General features: G+C 45.1%; 2 protein-coding genes across 24 annotated transcripts in view; both read right to left on the reverse strand.

Moving 5' to 3' along the window:
- Positions 1-4,851, reverse strand: part of PPP3CB (protein phosphatase 3 catalytic subunit beta) — a 66,542-nt gene extending 61,691 nt beyond the window's left edge. For 6 of the 8 annotated variants that reach the window (XM_036337095.1, XM_036337094.1, XM_036337091.1 and 3 more), the window contains exon 1: positions 4,808-4,850. The gene's annotated coding sequence lies outside the window, so the exon portion shown is untranslated. Of the gene's footprint in view, positions 1-4,807 lie in introns of all 8 variants that reach the window. The other 2 variants (XM_036337092.1, XM_036337088.1) reach the window with 1 other exon arrangement.
- A 2,836-nt stretch (positions 4,852-7,687) lies between these two features.
- USP54 (ubiquitin specific peptidase 54) overlaps positions 7,688-20,940 on the reverse strand; it is a 118,425-nt gene continuing 105,172 nt past the window's right edge. For 14 of the 16 annotated variants that reach the window (XM_036337098.1, XM_036337101.1, XM_036337102.1 and 11 more), the window contains 3 exons: positions 16,292-16,410; positions 11,142-11,328; positions 7,688-8,979 (listed from right to left, as the gene is read on the reverse strand). In XM_036337098.1, coding sequence (XP_036192991.1) covers positions 8,420-8,979; positions 11,142-11,328; positions 16,292-16,410 — 866 coding nt within the window. In that variant the 3' untranslated portion in view covers positions 7,688-8,419. The remainder of the gene's footprint in view (positions 8,980-11,141; positions 11,329-16,291; positions 16,411-20,940) is intronic. The other 2 variants (XM_036337107.1, XM_036337113.1) reach the window with 2 other exon arrangements.

Here is a 20,940-nt window from a genome sequence, read left to right on the forward strand (position 1 = left end):
CTAGTAAACAAAAATTAAAATTCAAGTTGGTTTAAAATATAATGAAATAGAATTAGCAAGAAACACTGAAGTAGCTATGTGACCCCAAGACCTATGTGTTTCATCTAAAAATCTGTAATGAGCCGGGCCAGTGGTGCTTAGTGGTTGAGCATCATCTATGAACCAGGGGGTCACGGTTCAATTCCTGGTCAGGGCACATGCCAGGGTTGTGGGCTTGATCCCCTGTGTGGGAGGTGCAGCAGGCAGCCGGTCAATGATTCTCTCTCATTATTGATGTTTCTATTTCTATCTCCCTCTCCCTCTCCCTTCCTCTCTGAAATAAATACAAATATTAAAAAAATAAAAATAAAAATCTGTAATTAAAAATAAGCAATCCTAATAAAGCTAAGGTACTGGAAAACACTTTAGCCAAATGACCTAAGCAGGGCAGGCTAGCAACAGAACCTAAGTAAATCAAAGGTTGCCCATTAGAAATATATCAGCTTTAAAAAATTTAAAACACATACTCTTCAGTGTTTTGGTTTAATCAGGAAATCTGATAATTTAAGAAATGAGGTTAAAAATATTTATATTGAATCCAAAAGAAAGTCACATTTTGTGTGCTAAAATGAACATACACACAATACAGACCAGTGATGGTGAACCTATGACACGCGTGTCAGAGGTGACACGTGAACTCATTTTTTTGGTTGATTTTCCTTTGTTAAATGGCATTTAAATATATAAAATAAATATCAAAAATATAAGTCTTTGTTTTATTATGGTTGCAAATATCAAAAAATTTCTATATGTGACACGGCACCAGAGTTAAGTTAGGGTTTTTCAAAATGCTGACACGCCGAGCTCAAAAGGTTTGCCATCACTAATATAGACAATGCACTGTAAGTGATAAAGTACACTTTTTAAAAAAATTAAGACTAAAAGATTCAATCATCTCAAGGGACAATCTAGTCTTACAAATCTGGGTACATTTTTAAAGTATCTGGAAAGAAAAGGAAGTGTCTGTACAATTTAGGTCAAGCAAATTTGCGGGGGAGGAGGGAGAGCAATATACATAAAAGTCAAAGTTTTATGCTTTAATTAATTACCCATACCAACTTTGTTGATGTGGCAGTAAGGCACTTATGGAGATGCAGTTAGCTATTTTTCCTAGTTTGTTTCTATTTTCTTATTTCCAACTTCTTATCTAAAAGAATAGAAAAATGCTTAACAGAAAATAGTTAAAGAAGGCATACTATTCTCACCTAAAGCACTTGGGCTACATAAACTTTAAAAGAGAAGAATTATACCAGAGACATCAGCTGGAGTGGGCTCAGAACTAAATTTGCTTTAACTAACCAGAAAACCTAATTACTCTTTATTAGTGATATGGAATTACCACTAATAATTTCAGTGAAGAGCTAATTACATTTATACATGAATCATCTATAGTATTCCAATATCTCAAACTTCACATGAAGTGAATTTCAGACACCTGAATATTCAACGCTGAAAGACCTATCTCCTCCCTTTAAAATCCATGTGACTATAAAATACAGGCCTCTTGACTAGAAGTGTTAAGAGTATAAAATTGAGAAAAGGAAAAGTTCCAGGGTATAAACGACTACTTGTATTTGATACCAATGATGGTCTCCATAATATTACTAATATGAAATGGTACAACTGCAAAACTAGCACATATTGTACTTTGTAAAAAATCTGGATTTTAACAAGTTTTAAAATTGATTGAATGAACACTGTGGATATCTTCTCTGTCATCAAATGTAACATTATGGTATGCAATTATTGAATGAGGAATGCAAGAAAGAAGCTGAAATCTAAAAGTGGGTTTCTGTATGAAAGGTGAATTTCCCAGTAATTTCTGAGTAAGCCAGGGATGAGACTCCATGTGCAAACTAGTCTGTTGCAAACTATCTCTATAAACATGTGATCCATATCAGGCATTCCAACTACAAACACAATAAAGAAATGAAAGTTGTCTTGATGAAAAATATACTATTGAGTACATGAGATCTTATACCTATAAACTCTATTTAACTATGATTTTCTATTTACTAAATCAAATTATTTTTATTCTACATTCAAACATGACTGTTTTGGAATCACATCTTACCCCTAGAATACACCTTGTTTGAAATCTTATTTTTACTGTATTTAAATAGTACAGGGAAAACATTACCATATATATCTACACTAATAAAAGACAAACATGCAAATTGACAACACCTTTGCTCATCTTAAGCCACGCCCACCAACCAATCAGAGCAACTATATGCAAATTAAGCCAATCAAGATGGCGGCCAGCAGCCACAGAGCTGGAGCAAGCAGGAGGCTTGGTTACCCCAATGATGCAGGAGGCCAAGCTTCCCACTTGCTGTGGCCTGGCTCTGAGCGCCAGTCAAAGCAACAAAGTTTCAATCATAGAAGGTAAATAAACCCCAGATACCTGCTTTTAGCCTTGGCCACGGAGCTGGAGCGAGCAGGAGGCTTCCCTCCCGCCCACCCTGGCCTGCTCTGAGCTCCTCTCAAAGCTACAAAGTTTCAATTATAGAAGGTAAATAAATCCCAGAACAAAAAAAAAAGAAAAAGAAAAAAAGGAGAGGCTGGGAGCTTCCGTTGCTGGAGGGGCTTGGCCAGCCTGAAAACGGAACTCAGCCCCTCACCCAGACTGGCCAGGCACCCCAGTGGGGACCCCCACCCTGACCCGGGACACCCTTCAGGGCAAACTAGCTGGCCCCCACCCGTGCACCAGGCCTCTATCCTATATAATAAAAGGGTAATATGCAAATTGACCCTAACAGCAGAATGACTGGGAATGACTGGTCACTATGACACACACTGACCACCAGGGGCCAGACACTCAATGCAGGAGCTGCCCCCTGGTGGTCAGTGCGCTCCCACAGGGGGAGCTCTGCTCAGCCACAAGCCAGGCTGACGGCTGCCAGTACAGTGGTGGTGGTGGGAGCCTCTCCCGCCTCCTCAGCAGTGCTAAGGATGTCCGACTGAAGCTTAGGCCTGCTCCCTGCTGGCCAGTGGGCATCCCCCGAGGGCTCCCAGGCTGCCAGAGGGATGTCTGACTGCCAGCTTAGGCCCAATCCCCCAGGGAGTGGGCCTAAGCCAGCAGGTGGTCATCCCCCGAGGGGTCCCAGACTGTGAGAGGACACAGGCCGGGCTGAAGGGACCCCCCCACCCCCCCAGTGCACAAATTTTTGTGCACCAGGCCTCTAATATACACACACACACACAGATATATATATATACAAGAAACAAGAAGATACACAGCGTAAGAATAGCATAAACTCATTGTTCAGGAATGTGATTGGTTGCCCCATCCAATAATAGGGTGGAAGTGCCCAGGAAATGAACATATAACACAGATAAATAATCAGAAAATGAAGAGGTAGCCCATGTCTCCTGTGCCCACCCAGACAAAAACTCCAGTATTTCATAATAGGATGAATGCCTGACCTACCAATCTTTCTCTCTTTCTTTTTAAGAAGATTTCACAGGACCAGGATCCCATAAACTCTTTATTCAACTCATTCCAATGCCTGGCCCAGTCGGATATACAACTAACTTTTAAAAATTATCTGCAGAAGCCTGGATACAAATTAGTGTTATTATTAAAGGAGGCTCAAATTGAAAACTTAAAATAACACAAAGGAAAAACTTTCTCTTGTTTTTAAATATTTTAATGGAAACATACCTGGTCACTAGGCTTAACAGTGTTTAACCATTGTGCCAGTATATTTGAGAAACTAAACTAAATAAATAAACAAAAGAAGTATCTATCTTCCAAGAATAAACGTAATACAATAAAAAAAAACTTTATCCTATAATGATTTCAATTTATTGACCAAGCTACATGGTAAAGAAAAAAATCATTCCAAATCGTTTTTCACCTCCACGGAAGTGTTTGCAGTTGATGGGCTCGCCCAGAAAGCATGGAAATCGAAGTAACTCTCAACTAGCCCTGTATTTTTTTTTCTATTTTAAATGCATCTGCTGACCTGTTGTGGGTAAACATCCATAAATTCGGCCCCAGCTGAGAAATATTTAACTTTTCCTTCCACGGGGAGTGTATGGGTGTGCGCTCGAAGGGCAGGGGTAACCCTTAGGCCTTTGACCAGTGTTGATGGTTTTCTAAATTTTGTAAACGCTTCTATCCACGAGGCTTTTTTTTTGTCTTTTCTCCATCTGTTCTGCACCTAAAGCCGGGTCCCCAAATCCTGCCTCGTCCCTTCACCCTGGTCTAACCCCACATGGTTCCCCCGCGCGGGGTGGCCGCGGAGTCCCGGAGCGAACCCGGGGAGCCGGCTCTAACTGACGGCGCGCGGGGCGGGAGGCTGTCACCGGGGCGGCGGGCGGCTGTCACCGGGGCGCGGGCGCGGCCAGAGCCGAGATGTCTGACGGCTCAGCCCCCGCCCCGCGTGGCGGGCGGCCGGCGCCCCTCGGTCCGTCCCGGCAGCCGGGCGTGCAGCTGTCGCCGAGCAGGAAGCGCATCGCGGCCCCGGGCCGCTCGGACGGGCCCAGCGGGAAAAGGAAGGGGCTCGTCGCGGCGCCCAGCGGCCCCAGCCCTTCGGCTCCGAGGCCGAGCGCGAAACCCCCGCCCCGGCCCCGGCCGGAGAGACCACGGAGCCGCCGCCACCGGCTCAGCCCAGCCCAGCAGGGGCCCGCCCAGGGGCCACTCCCCGAGGGAGGCAGCCAGTCACTCGCCCGCCCTTCCGGGCCGCTCGGGAGGGACGGTCTCCGCCCGCCCTCACTCAGCGCCTCGGGCCGGGCCCCCAGGGCTCCGTCCACCTCTCACCTTTGACGACGCGGTCAGCCCCGGGAGGGGGCGGCGGGGGCGGGGGCGGGGGCGGTGCGGCCCGGGCCGGCTCCGGGGCGGCCATGCTGGGCCCGGGGCTCGGCTCGGCGTTGGGCCGGGCGGGGTTGGGGGCGGGGGCGGCGGCTACCCGAGCCAAGCGGCGGCGCCGCCGGGGAACATGGCGGACCCTCTTTCCCTACAGAGGGGCTCGGACCGGCATGCACCGCGCGGGCGGGGGCGGGGGCGGGGGCGGGGCAGGCTCTAGGGACCTGGTCAAAATTACTGCGGCTGGAGCAGCAGGACGCGGCCAAGGGATCAAGTTAAAATTCTGGGCAGGCGAAAACCGAAGCGTGAGGAGCGAGGGTTGCCCGTGGCTAGCTGCTGCGGTGAAAGGAGAGCCAGAAAGCAGGACGGGCTCTCATGGAGCTGCCAGTAAGAGGGAAGACGTGATGAAATCTCAGACTCTCCTACTAATAGGAAAACAAGTGTATAACAGTTTGGCTACCGGATCTGGGCACTTTGGTTGGTAAGGGACGAGAGAAATAGAGGAGGCATTGCAGGTTCCACAAAGCGATCGTTCACAGTGGCGTTTGAGAGGGAATCTGGCCCGTGTGTGTAGAGCCTGGGATTGTTAAGACGGATGGCACAGAGTAAGAATGAATGCAGGTAGGGAAGGTTAGGCTCCGAGGTTAAGGACCAAATAGGTAAGGGAAAGGAAGGGGTGACTTCAAACGATACTCCAAGAGTCTACAGATTCACCTGAAAAGAGCACGCCTGCCTCTTGGTTCATTCAGAAGTTCGATTTGGAAGGCCGAGGAACAAGTAGAGAATTGGAAATTAGTTCCTCGTAAGAAATACCTCATGTGGTGTTTCCGTGCACGTACAGAATCCGCGCACAGGTGACCTATGAAACCTAAATAGGGACGGATATTCATGGGGAAGAGGACAGTGGGACAAGAACTGATTGAGGCCTGGCTGGCCCAGTGGTTGAGCCTGGACCTATGAACCAGGAGGTCACGGTTCGATTCCCGGTGCGGGCACATGCCAGGGTTGTGGGCTTGGGGGGGGGGGGGGGGGGGGAGGCGGGGCGCATGCCGGAGGCAGCAGATGAATGATTCTCTCTCATTGATGTTTCTATCTCTCCTTCTCCCTTCCTCTCTGAAATAAATAAAAAATATGTTTAAAAAAGAACTGATTGCCCTGACTGGTTTGGCTCAGTGGATAGAGCATCAGTCGGCCTGCGGACTGAAGGGTCCCGGGTTCAATTCCATTCAAGGGCATGTACCTTGGTTTCGGGCACATCCCCAGTAGGGAGTGTGCAGGAAGCAGCTGATCGATGTTTCTCTCTAATTCATGTTTCTAACTCTCTATCCCTCTCCCTTCCTCTCTGTAAAAAATCAATAAAATATATTTTTTAAAAAAACAAAAAAAAGAACTGATTGACTACTCAATAATTATCACCAGTAGATGTACTGGATCATGGATAGAGACCAGCACATCCACTAAGATGTATGTATCTTGATGGCACAGGATGCAAGTGGGAGGGGTGAGAAATTCCTGCCCATCCTCCTGCTCAGCACTGCATGTGCTCAGAATCTGTTCATAATGGGTGATAATTAGGTAAGCAGCAGTCCAAAGGTCTTAAAGAGCACATTCTACCTCTTCTTTTTGTCAGACTCAATGATCCTGAGCCCTGGGGTAAAAGAGAAGAGGAATACCCAATAGGTATTCTTTGCAAAGGGAACCCACGAAATATCTTTTAGAGGGAGGAGAATTTGGGAGTGGGACGGGGTAAAAATGATTTCAGGCATGGAAGTGCAATAATTCCACTGGGGAAGGGAAGGGAGGAGCAGCCATGGAAAGAGAACAAGGGAGGGAGAGGAGGCACATCACAAACTTGTAGAGGGAGGGCACCAAGAATACATAGATCAAGAGTGAATTTATAAGAGGAATTCAAATCTCTAGAAAATCTCCCTAAGGAGGTATGGAGAAAGCAGGTAATGTATTTAGTGCCTCTTGGAAAGGGGTAGGAAATATACTGGCAGCAGCAATAACAAGGAAAGTCACTCCATTTTAGGGCACATTGACTTCTACCTTGAATATATATCCTTCAACTATCCTTCAACCCTTAAACTCTTTGGCTCCTCACTTTCACTGATATAAAAGCCATATATATCCTATATAACCAAAGCTGAATACGCTAAGTGTCCGGTCGTCCGGTCAACCAATTAAAGTGTAATATACTAATGATATGCTAAGGCCGCTCAACTGCTCACTATGACGTGCACTGACCACCAGGGGTAAGATGCTCTGATTGGTAGGTTAGCTTGCTGCTGGGGTCTAGCCAATCGGGACTGAGCGAGATGGGCCGGACACACCCTGGAGCCCTCCTGCAGTCCCTCCCCAGCTGGCCAACCTTCCGTGTCTCTCCCCTGCCCTGATCATGCACCGGTGGGGTCCCTCGGCCTGGCCTGTGCCCTCTCGCAATCCAGGACCCCTCAGAGGATGTCAGAGAGGGGACTTCGGCCCAATCCCACAGGGGGAGCACCACTCAGCCAGAACCTGGGCTCACAGCTGGCAAGTGCAGCGGCAGTGGTGGCAGCGCTAAGGATGTCTGTCAGCTTAGGCCCACTCCCCCCTAAGCCATCAGTCAGACATCTCCTAAGGGCTCCCGGACTGCGAGAGGGTGCAGGCTAGGCTGAGGGATCCCTCCCCCCCGCCCCCTCTCCCCCCGTGCTCAGTGCATGAATTTTGTGCACAAAGCATCTAATTAACATATATATATGTTATCTATATATATATATGCCAGCCCACACCAATATAAAAGAACAAGAGCATAAAAAGGGCTTTAAAAGACAATTAAATGACAAGGAATTAAATAGAACTATATTATAGATTTATTAATGAAAAATACTTTACAAAAACAGTATGTTTGGCCCTAAAATAGGTCAGCTGACTCTGAGGGTTTACAATGGGGACTGAGCAAGTGGCAGTAATGGCTCTGCTGCTGAGACAAGAGGGTGTGTTAGTGTGCCCGACTCCATCTGTTCAGAGGGCAAATGTTGGCAGTTCCGCATTCTAGGCCTAAGGTTTGGGAGCACAGGAAAGGCTGACAGTCTATAACACTTGGGTAGATGGGCTGCCCTGTGGTCAGGACAATGACCATAGGGCTTCTTGTCCCTTCAAGAACGGGGGATGGGAAAGACAGGTAATATGGACAGGTAGATAAAATGAAGGGTAGGATCTGGTAATATAGTAGAGGAACAGAGGATGAGGGCTCAGGAACAGGTATGGGCATAAAGTATCCAGGACTAAAACAATGACCTAAGGAATGGCTAGTGTCCAGAGTAATATGGATTCATTTTTAAAGTGGCTCAAATAAAGCCCTAAATAGCAGCTGCTTCCTTTTGCTAGGTGAATGGAAATTAGAATTTCAAATATTCCTTCTCAAAAAGCCACATCACATTAGAGATTCCTGGCACCCTTAGGAGAAACTGCCAGCTCTATGATGAGATGAGATTAGCACAACCCTGGCAGGGATGTAGGATATGAACTCTGCACAGTACTGTTTAAAAAGAAAGCCGTGGCTCTTGGAGAAGAAAGGGGTGACCCTTACCACCTGCTGTGCTGCAGGGCTCTAGCCCTGGTCTGCTCTCTTCTAGGGGCATCTGCTAGAGCATACAGAAACTCCTGTCCCCCTGTCCTCCTGGGCCCAGGTTGCGGGGTATAACTGCTTTGCCTCCAGTCATCATCTGGGGGCATATCTACTCTCCGAGGACCAGGGGATCGAGACCCTGGAACAGGACCCAAATTCCAAGCTGACCTCATGGGAACATGAAGACTGCTTAATGGTGGGGACACAGGGTGAACAATGGGAGCGGGGGAAGGTGAATGGAAAAGATCTCCCCATGACTGAGCATGAGGAACATGATGGCCCTGGTGTCTTTCTGGTAGTGTGGCAGAGGGGGCTAGCTGAGGCTTGTACCCTGGAGTAGTCAGGAATCTAGCCCCAATACGCTGGCTGGCCTCTGACCACAGTCCCCAAGAGGCATCTGTTCTGTTACGATGGGGGAGACTCCGGTAGTTCAAAGTCGTTCCTGCGTACTTGACCCGTTGGGAAGTTTCATCCCTGTCACACATAGCCAGAAACGGCTGGACACTCCTTGAAGTTCCTGGAAGAGAAAAGAACCAAAGACTGAGCATCTTCAGTAAACCATTCTCCTTCCCAGACGACCTTCTTGGCTGTTCCTCCCAACTCTCCACCCCTCTAAGAGCATACACACAAGGGGAAGGAGGAGCCTACCTTTGCTTTTCATTTCATTTTTAATTACATCAAAATCAAGTCTCTTACCTTCAACCTTGGCAAATAAAGTAGTCTCCTGGATGCTGCCATACCTCATTCCACTACACACACACACACACACACACACACACACACACACACACACACACTAGAATGTCTCCCTAATATTGCAAATGTATACTCTCATTGTGACAGCTCTACTCCTAGAGCCACCACTCCAAAACATCACTCGTTTTCTTAACATGGTACCTTCACTCCAGTTAAGCTGTCTCTGCTACATTCTTGCACATTCTGAGATCTCTGCTTTTATTCTTACCTCCCAAATATGCAATGTGAAATGTCTTTTCTATATATTAATTCTCCTTTATGTAAAAGAAACAAAATAACTAACTTCAAAAATCACTTCTAAAAAATACTTCTCATTCTTCAATTTTATATCCCATCAACATCTGTACTATATGTCATATGATGTATGTATGCATATTTTGATTTAAACACTGAGCTTTTTAAGAGTAGAGAGCGGCCTTCGTTCTCCTCTGAATTCACTATACCATTTGGTGCAGAACAGGCAGCAACAAATGCTGACTGTATGATCAGACGCCTTTAACAATTGTGAAAGGAAGCTGGCTAGCTGGCTGCTCCACAGAATAATAGAAAGTCCATCTATCCGGAAGGCCTGCTTATCCAAAGCTCGCTAAAATGTGGACCCAGCCCTAGCTGGTTTGGCTCAGTGGATAGAACACCGGACTGCAGACTGAAGAGTCCCAGGTTCAATTCCAGACAAGGGCATGTATCTTGGTTGCAGGCTCAATCCCCAGCCCTGGTCGGGCCGTGTGGGAGGAAACCAATTGATGTGTCTCTCTCACATGGGAAGTTTTTTTTTCTCTCTCTCTCTCTAAAAAATGAATGGAAAAATATCCTCGGGTGAGGATTAACAACGACAACAAAAATGTAGACACAAATATCAACAATATTACTCTATCTTCTGTTCTAGAACCACAACCATCCCCTGCCCTAAGGCATTTATATCCATAAGCCAACGTTTCTTAACCTTAGAACTACTGATATTTGGGGCTGATAATTCTTTGTTTGGGGGATAAAGGAGTGCAGGGAAACTGCCCTGTGCATTGCAGGATGTTTAGCAACAACCCAGGCCTCTACCAATTAGATGCTAGTATCACTTCCCCTTTCCCATGAGAATCAGTGCCTTAAACTGTAGATTCAGCCCATGAAGAGGAAAGGAAGCAAATCTCACTATGTACTAGTAGAAAGCCAGATGGATGCTGCCCACCTTCCCCAGGATTGTTTGGATCTGTATATGTGGCATGGATATTCCATGTACAGGGTCTTCCCAAGACTCCCATTCACTCCACGTCCTCCTAGACCAGTGGTTCTCAACCTTCTGACCCTTTAAATACAGTTCCTCATGTTGTGACCCAACCATAAAATTATTTTCGTTGCTACCTCATAACTGTAATGTTGCTACTGTTATGAATCATAATGTAAATATCTGATATGCAGGATGGTCTTAGGCGACCCCTGTGAAAGGGTCGTTCGACCGCCAAAGGGGTCACGACCCACAGGTTGAGAACCGCTGACCTAGACCATCCTTCAACTAAAACTTAGGGGATACAAGGAGAGAAAACTAATAGAGATGATACTTTGTTTTGGGGGGATCCTAAAGACTGGGTATTAACTACCCTGGGTCACTTAAAAGCTTATTCTATCAGGACTGAAGCAGTTCATTTTCATGGGTCGTTAGATTATGGGAACTCTGGTTTAGACCCTCAGTCTAAGAACCATGTTGCCCAAGAAATGACTCAATCACAATTCACTAGCTTAATGCTTGATCTTAAAACAATAATTTATATCCTTTTACAACCCCACCTTGAGACACACACACACACACACACACACACACACACACACACACACACAAACACCCCTACCTATAGTTTGACTAGTTTGAACCTTAGGTCCCTGGAAAGGTACCACATTCTGGCACATAATATTAGACTTGGGGAGAGTTACCTGGGGGTCTATGGGGCTCCCCTGCTATGCTGGGCATCAAGACTTCTGGGGACAGGAGCTGTGGTTGGGGTGGGTAGAGCTGGGGACCAAGGAGAAACACAGGAGGGTCATGAGTGACAGGGAGGGAAGAGGAGCTGGAACAACGGTGCCGGGTTTCCAAAGCCTTTTTCCTTGCGTTTGATGAATCCTTATAATGAGACGACAAAAAACACAGAGATGAGAATTAACACATAGCAGGATATGGTTAGGTAAACACAGTGAGGCAATGAGAGGGAGATGGAGGGAACTAAAGTGCAAACATGCCTTGTTCTGGAAAGGACTCAGTTTACTCAGTCACTCTTCCTGTTAGTCTTATTAGAAACTCCTTAGAAACTATAAACTGGAGACACCAAACTGTAGATCCTCTCCTCTTAACTTATCTTCCTCATAGCCTTCACCTTCCCAACCCTACCATCTATGTCTTTAGCAAACTCCTTAATGCTAACAGTAGAATTAGAGAGAGAAATAGAAATTTAAAAATAAAGAAGAAATGAGAGAAATTATGAAAGCCTGAGAGATTGAAAAAGGAAATTCTATTTTCTAAATATTGGGAACCAAAATATATATCCTTAAGTGTACAATCAAGAACTCTACTACTAGATTTTCTTTCCTCTCACTGCTACATTCCACAATCTCCTTTTTTGCCTGTCAAGTTTGCACCCATTGATGCTTACCAGTATACCCTGCTTTATACTCCATTAGTCACTCACTTTTGTGGCAAAATCTCAGAAATTTCCCCTTTAACATTTGAAACACTAATATGTACACAAGTGAACCAACATTCTTCCAAACTCCTCCTCCAGGTATCACATTTTTTTAAGTTATCTATACTCAAATGTTGACATTGCCCTTAATTTTGCACCTTTTATCCACAATTCCATTAGTTCCCTTTGCCAAGGACTGTTATTTCTACCAATAGGTTCCATATTTCAACTTAACTGGGCCCTGGAGACAACCTCCGATCTGATCTTCCTATCTCCACTATAGCCCGCTACCTCATTCCTGTGGCCTGCCCGTTCCTATATGATATGGCAATGCCAATCTTTCCCACTGATCTCCAACACCATGCCTGCACCTTTTACACTCTCACCTTCTTACTGTTCCTCAAACACGCCACGCTCATTTCACCTTGGGCTCTTTACACTAAGTGCTTCTGTTACCTGGAATGCTCTTCCCATGGCGCACACTTCATATCACCGAGGCCTCTGATCAAATATTACTTCCTTAGAGCCAATTTCCCTCCCTACTCTATCAAAAATAACCCTGAGGCCCTGGCTGGTTTGGCTCAGTGGGTAGAGCGTTGGACTGCGGACTGAAGGGTCCCGGGTTCAATTCCAGTCAAGGGCACATGCCCGGGTTGCAGGCTCGATCCTCACTGGGGGACATGCAGGAGGCGACAGATCAATGATTCTCTCTCATCATTGATGTTTCTATTTCTCTCTCCCTCTCCCTTTTTCTCTAAAATCAATAAAAATATATTTTAAAAAAATAACCCTGAGAATAACCAGTTACCTCCTTACTCCTTTTCTCCTCTTGCTTTGTATTATTCTTCTTTATCATATATTGTCTAGGATTAACTTGTTTATTGTCTTTCTCTCCTAGTAGAATACATTTCTTTTTACTCCAGTATCCCCAGCACCTTGAACATCACCTGGAATATTACAGGCACTTTATAAGTATTAAACAAAATAATCTATATGCCAGTATATCTTATTTCCTTTACTAGATTGCAAGTTATTCAAGGACAGAATTTGTGTTGTTTTACCAGTATGCTCACAGCACCTACCATAGCATGGCACACAGGCATTTACCACACAGCCTAAGGACCAGACACTCATAGCATGTGACACAAACAACCGTTCCTTTCTTCTGGACAGAAGTGAACCACACTTCCCTGTTTTCCCTCTATCTCTTTGGTCCCTTTTGCCAAGTCCCCTTTTTGAGTTCTTCAGAAGAACTACCTTGAATCTGATACTCTTCAGGGATATATCCTGGTCTTCTTGTTAACAATATTCTTTTCCTCTTTTCAATGGCTGTGATGCTCAAATCTCAACTTCAAGCCTATTATGTCTCACATCCAAAGGCTTACCACATATCTCCACTCAAGCTTAACATAGGATGGGCAAAAGCAGACTTACATTTATGACTACACAAAACACAGAGTTTATTCTTGTATTATTTATTAACTAGAGACCCGGTGCACAAAATTTGTGCACGGGGGAGGTGGGGTTCCCCCAGCCCAGCCTGCACCCTCTCCAATCTGGGACCCCTCGAAAGCAGTCAGACATCCCTCTCACAATCCAGGACTGCTGGCTCCCAACTGCTCACCTGCCTGCCTGCCTGATTGCCCCTAACCACTTCTGCCTGCCAGCCTGATCACCACCTAACCACTCCCCTACCAGCCTGATAGATGCCTAACTGCACCCCTGCCGACCTGATTGTCCCTAATTGCCCTCCCCTGCTGGCCCAGCCACCCCTAACTGCCCTCCCCTGCCAGCCCGATTGCCCCTAACTGCCCTCCCTTGCCAGCCTGGTCGCCCCCAACTGCCCTCCCCTGCAGGCCTGGTCGCCCCCATCTGCCCTCCCCTGCAGGCCTGGTCCCCCCCAACTGCCCTCCCTTTCAGGCCTGGTCTCTCCCAACTGCGCTCCCCTGCAGGCCATCTTGTGTCCACATGGGGGCCGCCATCTTGTGTTGGAGTCATGATCAATTTGCATATTGCCTCTTTATTATATAGGATTCCCATATGAGCTGTAAACCTACTTTTGCCCCACCCTATATATCCAAAATTGTATAATTCTCTTCCCTCAAATATATTCTTACTTCTCTTCCCTCAAATATATCATTATCAATCAACTCATAATTCCTGGATATGATCTTTGATTCTCCTTTCCCCATATCCAGGCAGGCAAGCATCAACCCATTGATTTTTGCTTCCTAATTGGCTCTCCAGTATGTCCACTTCTATCTTCCCAAACTTCTTACTGTGGTTCATGATATAACCCTTGTTTATATTCTGTCCAGTCTCACTTGTCAACACTCTCCATTCTTCCCTTGTCAGACTCTAATCTTGCCATACCAAAGTAGCTTCTTTTAATTCAGTTAGCATCTGCTTCAGGTCCCTTTACCTGTTATATACATACTAGAGGCCCGGTGCACCAAATTCATGCATGGCAAGGGGGGGAGAGGGGTCCCCACTGATTGGCCTGCACCCTCTCGCAATCCGGGACCCCTTTGGGGATGTCCAATTGCAGGTTTAAGCCCAATCCCCATGGAATTGTGCCTAAACCAGCAGTCGGACATCCCTCTCACAATCCGGGATGCTGCATGCACCAGTGACCATACTTTTCATACAGGTGAAAGGCATCTTGCTGTTGTATGGGCAGCTATATTTTTTTGCCCTGATTATAAAAAGTAGTACATAACATGATCCTTCTGAGACAGTAGTACCATTTTCCACAGCCAAGTAATTGGCTTTGTCACACAGTTATAAGTGTCAGAATCAGGGCTGACCACAAAATGTGCAAGCCAGAGTACATGGATGTCACTGCTGCATCATCCTGTTTTTCAGTGTTAGAATAGCCTTGCCAAGTTTTACTTTTTAAATCTAAGGGATTGTTCCCAATATATAGAGTAGGGTCCCTAGGCCAGGCTGGCGATCAGGGCTGATCTGTGGGGCAACCAGCAGGGCAATTGGGGGGCCCCCACTGGCACCTGCCTTGGCTGGCGGCCTGGCGCCACCCACTCACCGGCCCCAGTTTCATTAGTTCTTTTTATTTTTATACCACATATTTAAAACCTGTTTTTAAATCTATATTGAACTACTCTGGTGAACAAGGTTCAATGCACTGGTGCTTTGCATCTTGACCGCTATTGTAATGAAAACTCAACTTGCTTTGGGCAATTGTGTGAACTTCTCAAAAGGCACAATTTATAAACCCAGCCACTGAAACTATTTGAGTTTGTGATCTCTGTTAATGTGGATGTCCCCGTCCCTTTCACCTACAGATTTCCGTATTAATTATGTAAGAAAGGCCTCAGGCCCAGCTGGCATGGCTCAGTGGTTGAGTATCGACCTATGAACCAGGAGGTCACGGTTCAATCCCCAGTCAGGGCACATACAAGAATCAACCAATGAATGCATAAATAAGTGGAATGACAAATTGATCTTTCTTTCTCTTTCTCTCTCATTAATAAATAACAAATTAAAAAAAGAAAGGCCTCAGAAGGAGGATTTTAAAATCATTTTTATTTTTTTTGCTAATGCAAATGCTTCATTTCAACTTGAAAGCACACTGGACTTCACTCAATCATGTACTGAGATGGAGAGGAAAAGGCAAAACAACATTCCATCCCATCTCTTTGTTTGATTAGTGCAATGGGTTCTGACCATTGCTTCTTAGAAACCCCTCTCAAGCTACTAGGATTCTTCTCACCCTGGGCAGCCCTATAATACACCTTGCAGAACTGCTACAGGGAAGGGACATTCCTCTGAGCTCCAACTAAATGTGTGTCAATAAAATCATAATTATGTGTCCTCATTTTTGCTGAGTGCACATAGCTTTCCCTCAAATTACAACCTTCAGTTTCTTCTTCCCCTTCACTTACACCATATTTTACCTAGCAAGAGAAAGAGGTGCTCTGAACAGACACACACTTATAAAACTGTGAGAAGAGACTGGGACCTCCGCCTTCTCTAAGACAACAGTGCCGCTGAGATTACATGAGATGCAGCAAAAATTCTCTGCACTGTGTTTATCCCCATACTCCCTGCTGGGGCCTCAGCAAAGGGTAGCCTTCAAATACACAGACACACATAGATAAACACATAAAACCAGACCTATGGTTTCCCCACAGATCCTGTCCCCAGGGATTTGGGAGAGAATAAGGTAAGAGTTACTAGTAGAGACCTGAATTAGATGTATTTGAAAGGTAGTGCCCAAGTGGCAATCTCCTCTAACTCAAAAGAAGCTCAATCATAGACCTTGTTTTCATCTAATAGCCCCATGTTACCATGCCCCTGCCTTACAACCAAGCCAACTGCTCATATTGCCACAATTTCTTCCCCAACATACCACCCCATGCCCAGCACTTTAGCACTTGAAACTGCTACCTGAGAAGATGGCACTGTGCTGGCTTCATGGAGATTCTGCTCCATTTCTGCTGTTGGGATCTTTGAGAGGCCAAGGCCAGGGGCTGAGTGCAGCCTTCTTCCCGTGTCATCTGCAGAGCCTGAGGAGGGAAAGGTAAATACAAGTTGAAGTCATCCCTTTTCTTGGAGCCTAAACTCTGTGCCTCAAAGCACAAAATTCAGGAGTTGTTTCATTAAATAATAAATATGCATCCCTAAATCTAATTGAGGGTATGCTCCTCGAATGTAGAAACAGGAGTTTCAGAATATGGGTTGTTTCTTATAGGCCACAGAAGGTCTCAGATCACAGGCCCTGAAGAACCTCATAGAGAAGGGGCTCTGTGGAGAGATAGCTTAATGTCCCATCTTGCCTCATTTCATTTTTGTAAACATTAACTTTGCTTCTTTCAAGACTTGGGCCCAAGACATATATATATATATATATATATATATATATATATACACACACACACAGGAAATTTTCCAACACAATGATTCTCTAGAGCATCTGTGATGACAAAGAAACTGTTATCTATAGTCTAGTTAGAAACTGAAATGATTGAATAATCATCTATCAAACCTCCTCATTTTACATTATGGGAAAATAAGTTCCATGGTCTGACAGGTAGTAAGTACTTTAACCAGTATTAAAATTCAAGTCTCTCAATTTTTTAATTTTATGAATAGGAGCTCTTCAGTAATATTTTGTATGTGTAATGCTCTTTTATTTCCATTAGCTTCTCTCAGTCACTTAAATTTTTTTACTAGAGGCCCGGTGCACAAAATTCGTGCATGGGGGTGTGTGTATCCCTCAGCCCAGCCTGCACCCTCTCCAATCTGGGACCCCTCGAGGGATGTGTGACTGCCCGTTTAGGCCCGATCCCGGTGGGCAGTCAGACATCCCTCTCACAATCCAGGACTGCTAGCTCCCAACCACTCGCCTGCCTGCCTACCTGATTGCCATAACTGCTTCTGCCTTCCAGCCTGATCACCCCAGAACCACTCCCCTGCCAGCCTGATCGATGCCTAACTGCTCCCCTGCCAGCCTGATAGCCCCTAACTGCCCTCCCTTGCAGGCCTGGTCGCCCCCAACTGCCCTCCCCTGCTGGCCATCTTGTGGCCACATGGGGGAGGCCATCTTGTGTGTTGGAGTGATGGTCAATTTGCATATTACCTCTTTATTATATAGTATTGATTTCAGAGAAAAAGGGAGAGGGGGGGAGGGGGGAGAGAGAGAGAGAGAGAGAGAGAGAGAGAGAGAGAGAGAGAGAGAGAGGGAAACATCAATGATCATAGAGAATCACTGATTGGCTGCCTCCTACACACCCCACACTAGAAATCGAGCCTGTAACCCGGGCATGTGCCCTGATCAGGTATCCAACTGTGACCTCCTGGTTCATAGGTTGAAGCTTAACCCCTGAGCTATGCCAGCTGGGCTCAATCATTTAAGTTCTAAACAATCACTAAATGCTTACCTCTTCCTCAAAATCTTGCTAGACTGTTAAGAACTGCTAAAAACTGGATATGTGACTTCCAAGGGGCTTGCCCCAATATAACTAAATAAGCCTTCCATTCTGAAGATGTACATGCCCTTGACCTGTATTTGATATATCTATGCCTATTGCCAATTCCTGTCTTGATTTGGTATTTTGATTTTATATGCTATCAGGCTGACACATGTTATTGCTGATATTAAGCTAGAAGAGCAGTTATTTTTTAATGTTTCCTGGAGCTTAAACATAGTTGTTCTAAAACTACCTCAGATTCATCTAGGAGCTTTAAAAAATACAGCTTCCTGTATCTCTCCACAGACCTACTGAATCGGAATCTTTGTGGTTAGAGCATAGAAATATTTACTTATTTATTTTAAATATGTTTTTATTGATTTGAGAGAGAGTGAAAGGGAGGAAAGAGAGAGAGAAATATTGATGAGAGAGAAACATCGAACGGCTGCATCCTGCATACCCACTACTGGGGATTGAGCCCGCAACCTTGGCATCCACCCCAACTTGGGAGGGATTTTCATGAAGTATTGTTAAGATGAAAAAAACAACAACCTGTAATATTATCCCCCCAAAAAAATACTATATGTCAATCTACATAAGATTTTATGAACAGTAAACTACAGAAATATGCACATTACATTATTACCTGGGAAGGAGGGAATAAAAGGTAGGGATTAATGTGAGGGGAGGAGAGAGAAACAGTAAAATTATCCATAATAAAAACAGCATGTGTGCTATGATCCCATTTATATAAAATTATTTCTTTGTTTTTTTTTAAAAGCTACTCATCAGGTGACTATGATGGGCAGTCAGATTTAAGAATTACAGCTACGATGATTAGAATCTGGTGCTCCGCTAGTCAAGTCAAGCATGATTCCCTAGACAGGAGGTGGCTATTGAAACCTCCTGAAGCAGCGGTCACCAACCGGTGGTCCGTGAAGTCCAAAAGGTTGGTGACCGCTGTCCTGAAGGGAGTAGACTCTGATTCCTTTAAAGATATTTAAGCAGAGGTGGAGGTGGCCATCTGTTAAGAGTACTGTTGAGGGATTTCTGGATTTGATAGATGGTAGAATTAAGATAATGTCTACTACCGATAAAGAGTAACAAGAAAGACTACCAGATATTATGTACTTTCTGATATAAGAAGTTTAAAGTCCTATCTATGAAATTTTTTTTTAAATGGAATCTGATTTTAATCAATCCTCTAGCCCTAAGTACCAGGTTATAGGAAAATCAGAGGCTAGAAGAACATGTTTAGAAAATTTTAAAAAAGCTCTACTAGAATATAATCAATAAAATCTAGAATGCAGAGGATAAATGATGAAATTTTTTCAACAAATAAATGGGGGTAAAAGATAAAGGATATCTTACAGGCCTTAAGAAAAAAAAAAGCCTTGAAGCAAATCAGCAAAATGCAATGTGAGAATCTTCTTTGGATTCTGATTTGAAGTAAACCAACTGTGAAAAGACATCAATGGGACAACTGAAAAAATATGAATACTGGTAACTGCATTATATTAAGAAATTATTGTTACTTTTATGTGTAATGTTATAGTTTTGCCTTTTAAAAGTCTTTATTTCTTTGAGATAGATTCTAAACTATCTATAATAATAAAAGCATAATACGCTAATTAGACCAGACAGCTGAACGACCTTCCAGACGTCCTTCCGGACGAAGCCGGGCTGCGAGTACTGAGGGAGCCACTGCGGCTGCGAGGGCTGAGCCCCTTGCATGAATTTTGTGCATTGGGCCTCTAGTCTATAATAATAAAAGAGTAATAAACTAGCCGAAACCGGTTTGGCTCAGTGGATAGAGCGTCGGCCTGCGGACTGAAGGGTCCCAGGTTCGATTCCGGTCAAGGGCATGTGCCTGGGTTGCGGGCACATCCCCAGTAGGAGATGTGCAGGAGGCAGCTGATCGATGTTTCTCTCTCATCGATGTTTCTGACTCTCTGTCTCTCTCCCTTCCTCTCTGTAAAAAAATCAATAAAATATATTATAAAAAAAAAAAGAGTAATAAACTAATTAGACCAGACATCCTTCCAGATGACCTTCCAAACGAAGCTGGGGCTGCAGCCACAGGATCAAGGCAGCTGCCGCGGCTGTGAGGGAGAAATCCAGGCAGCCGCTGTGGCTGTGAAGGCTTACTCTTGCATGAATTTCGTGCATTAGGCCTCTAGTTTATAGATGAAATGTCTGGGGATTTGCATTAAAATAATCCAGTGGGAAAGGGGAAGGGGAGGGTGCTATAGCTAAATCAATTATTGGCCATCCTATCTAATAAAAGACAAAAAGGGTAATTAACCATACCTCTGCTACGCTTCCCATTGGCTAATTAGGGTGATATGCAAATTAACTATCAACAAAGATGGCAGTTAATTTGCATACGTAGGCACAATGATGGGAGGCGAAAGGGGAAGGACGGAAGAACAGTGATCGGAAACCCAGGCAGCAGGCAAGAGCCCAGTGGCATGTCAAAGGCGGCCCCCCCCCCGGCCGGTGATCGCCATCGGAAAGCCAGGTTGCAGGCCAGGTGGCACTCCCAGATGCCAGGGGTGCCGCCTGGCCTGCGTCCTATGGTTGCCATGGCGATCGGAGGGAGAGAGAGCCGGGGCACAGGCCAGGCGGCACCCCCGGGGGCCCAGGGGTGCCGCCTCGCCTGCGGCCCGGTGGTCACCATGGGGGTAGAGAGAGCCACATCGGGATCGGAGAGCCGCAGGCGAGGCAGCACCTCGGCACCCCAGCACCTGACATGCAAAGGTCGGGGATGAAATGACTTTTCCCAACCACATCTGCAAATATCCTGGGGAAGGCATCACTGAAGAGTTCACAACAACTCTCTTACTTGGCAAGGAAGAAAACAGTTGGCAACGGAAACAATCCCTTACATCAAAGTTAAGGTCCCTCTGAGTAAAACAGAGTATTTCCAACGTAAAGGAAGGAGCAGGCAAAAATAATAGGTTCTCATGACTTCTACTGAAGTTTGAGCATATTACAGAGTCAAAACGAACATACAAATTAAAACAGACAGTGGACATTCAAATGACCCGAATCAACTGTCACTGTTTGTCCCAATAGCAGCAATGCTTATGTGATAATATAGTTTAACAAACATACAAAACAAGT

Source organism: Myotis myotis, unplaced genomic scaffold (assembly GCF_014108235.1).
Source record: "Myotis myotis isolate mMyoMyo1 unplaced genomic scaffold, mMyoMyo1.p scaffold_m19_p_15, whole genome shotgun sequence".
In the NCBI taxonomy this organism is placed as follows: domain Eukaryota; kingdom Metazoa; phylum Chordata; class Mammalia; order Chiroptera; family Vespertilionidae; genus Myotis; species Myotis myotis.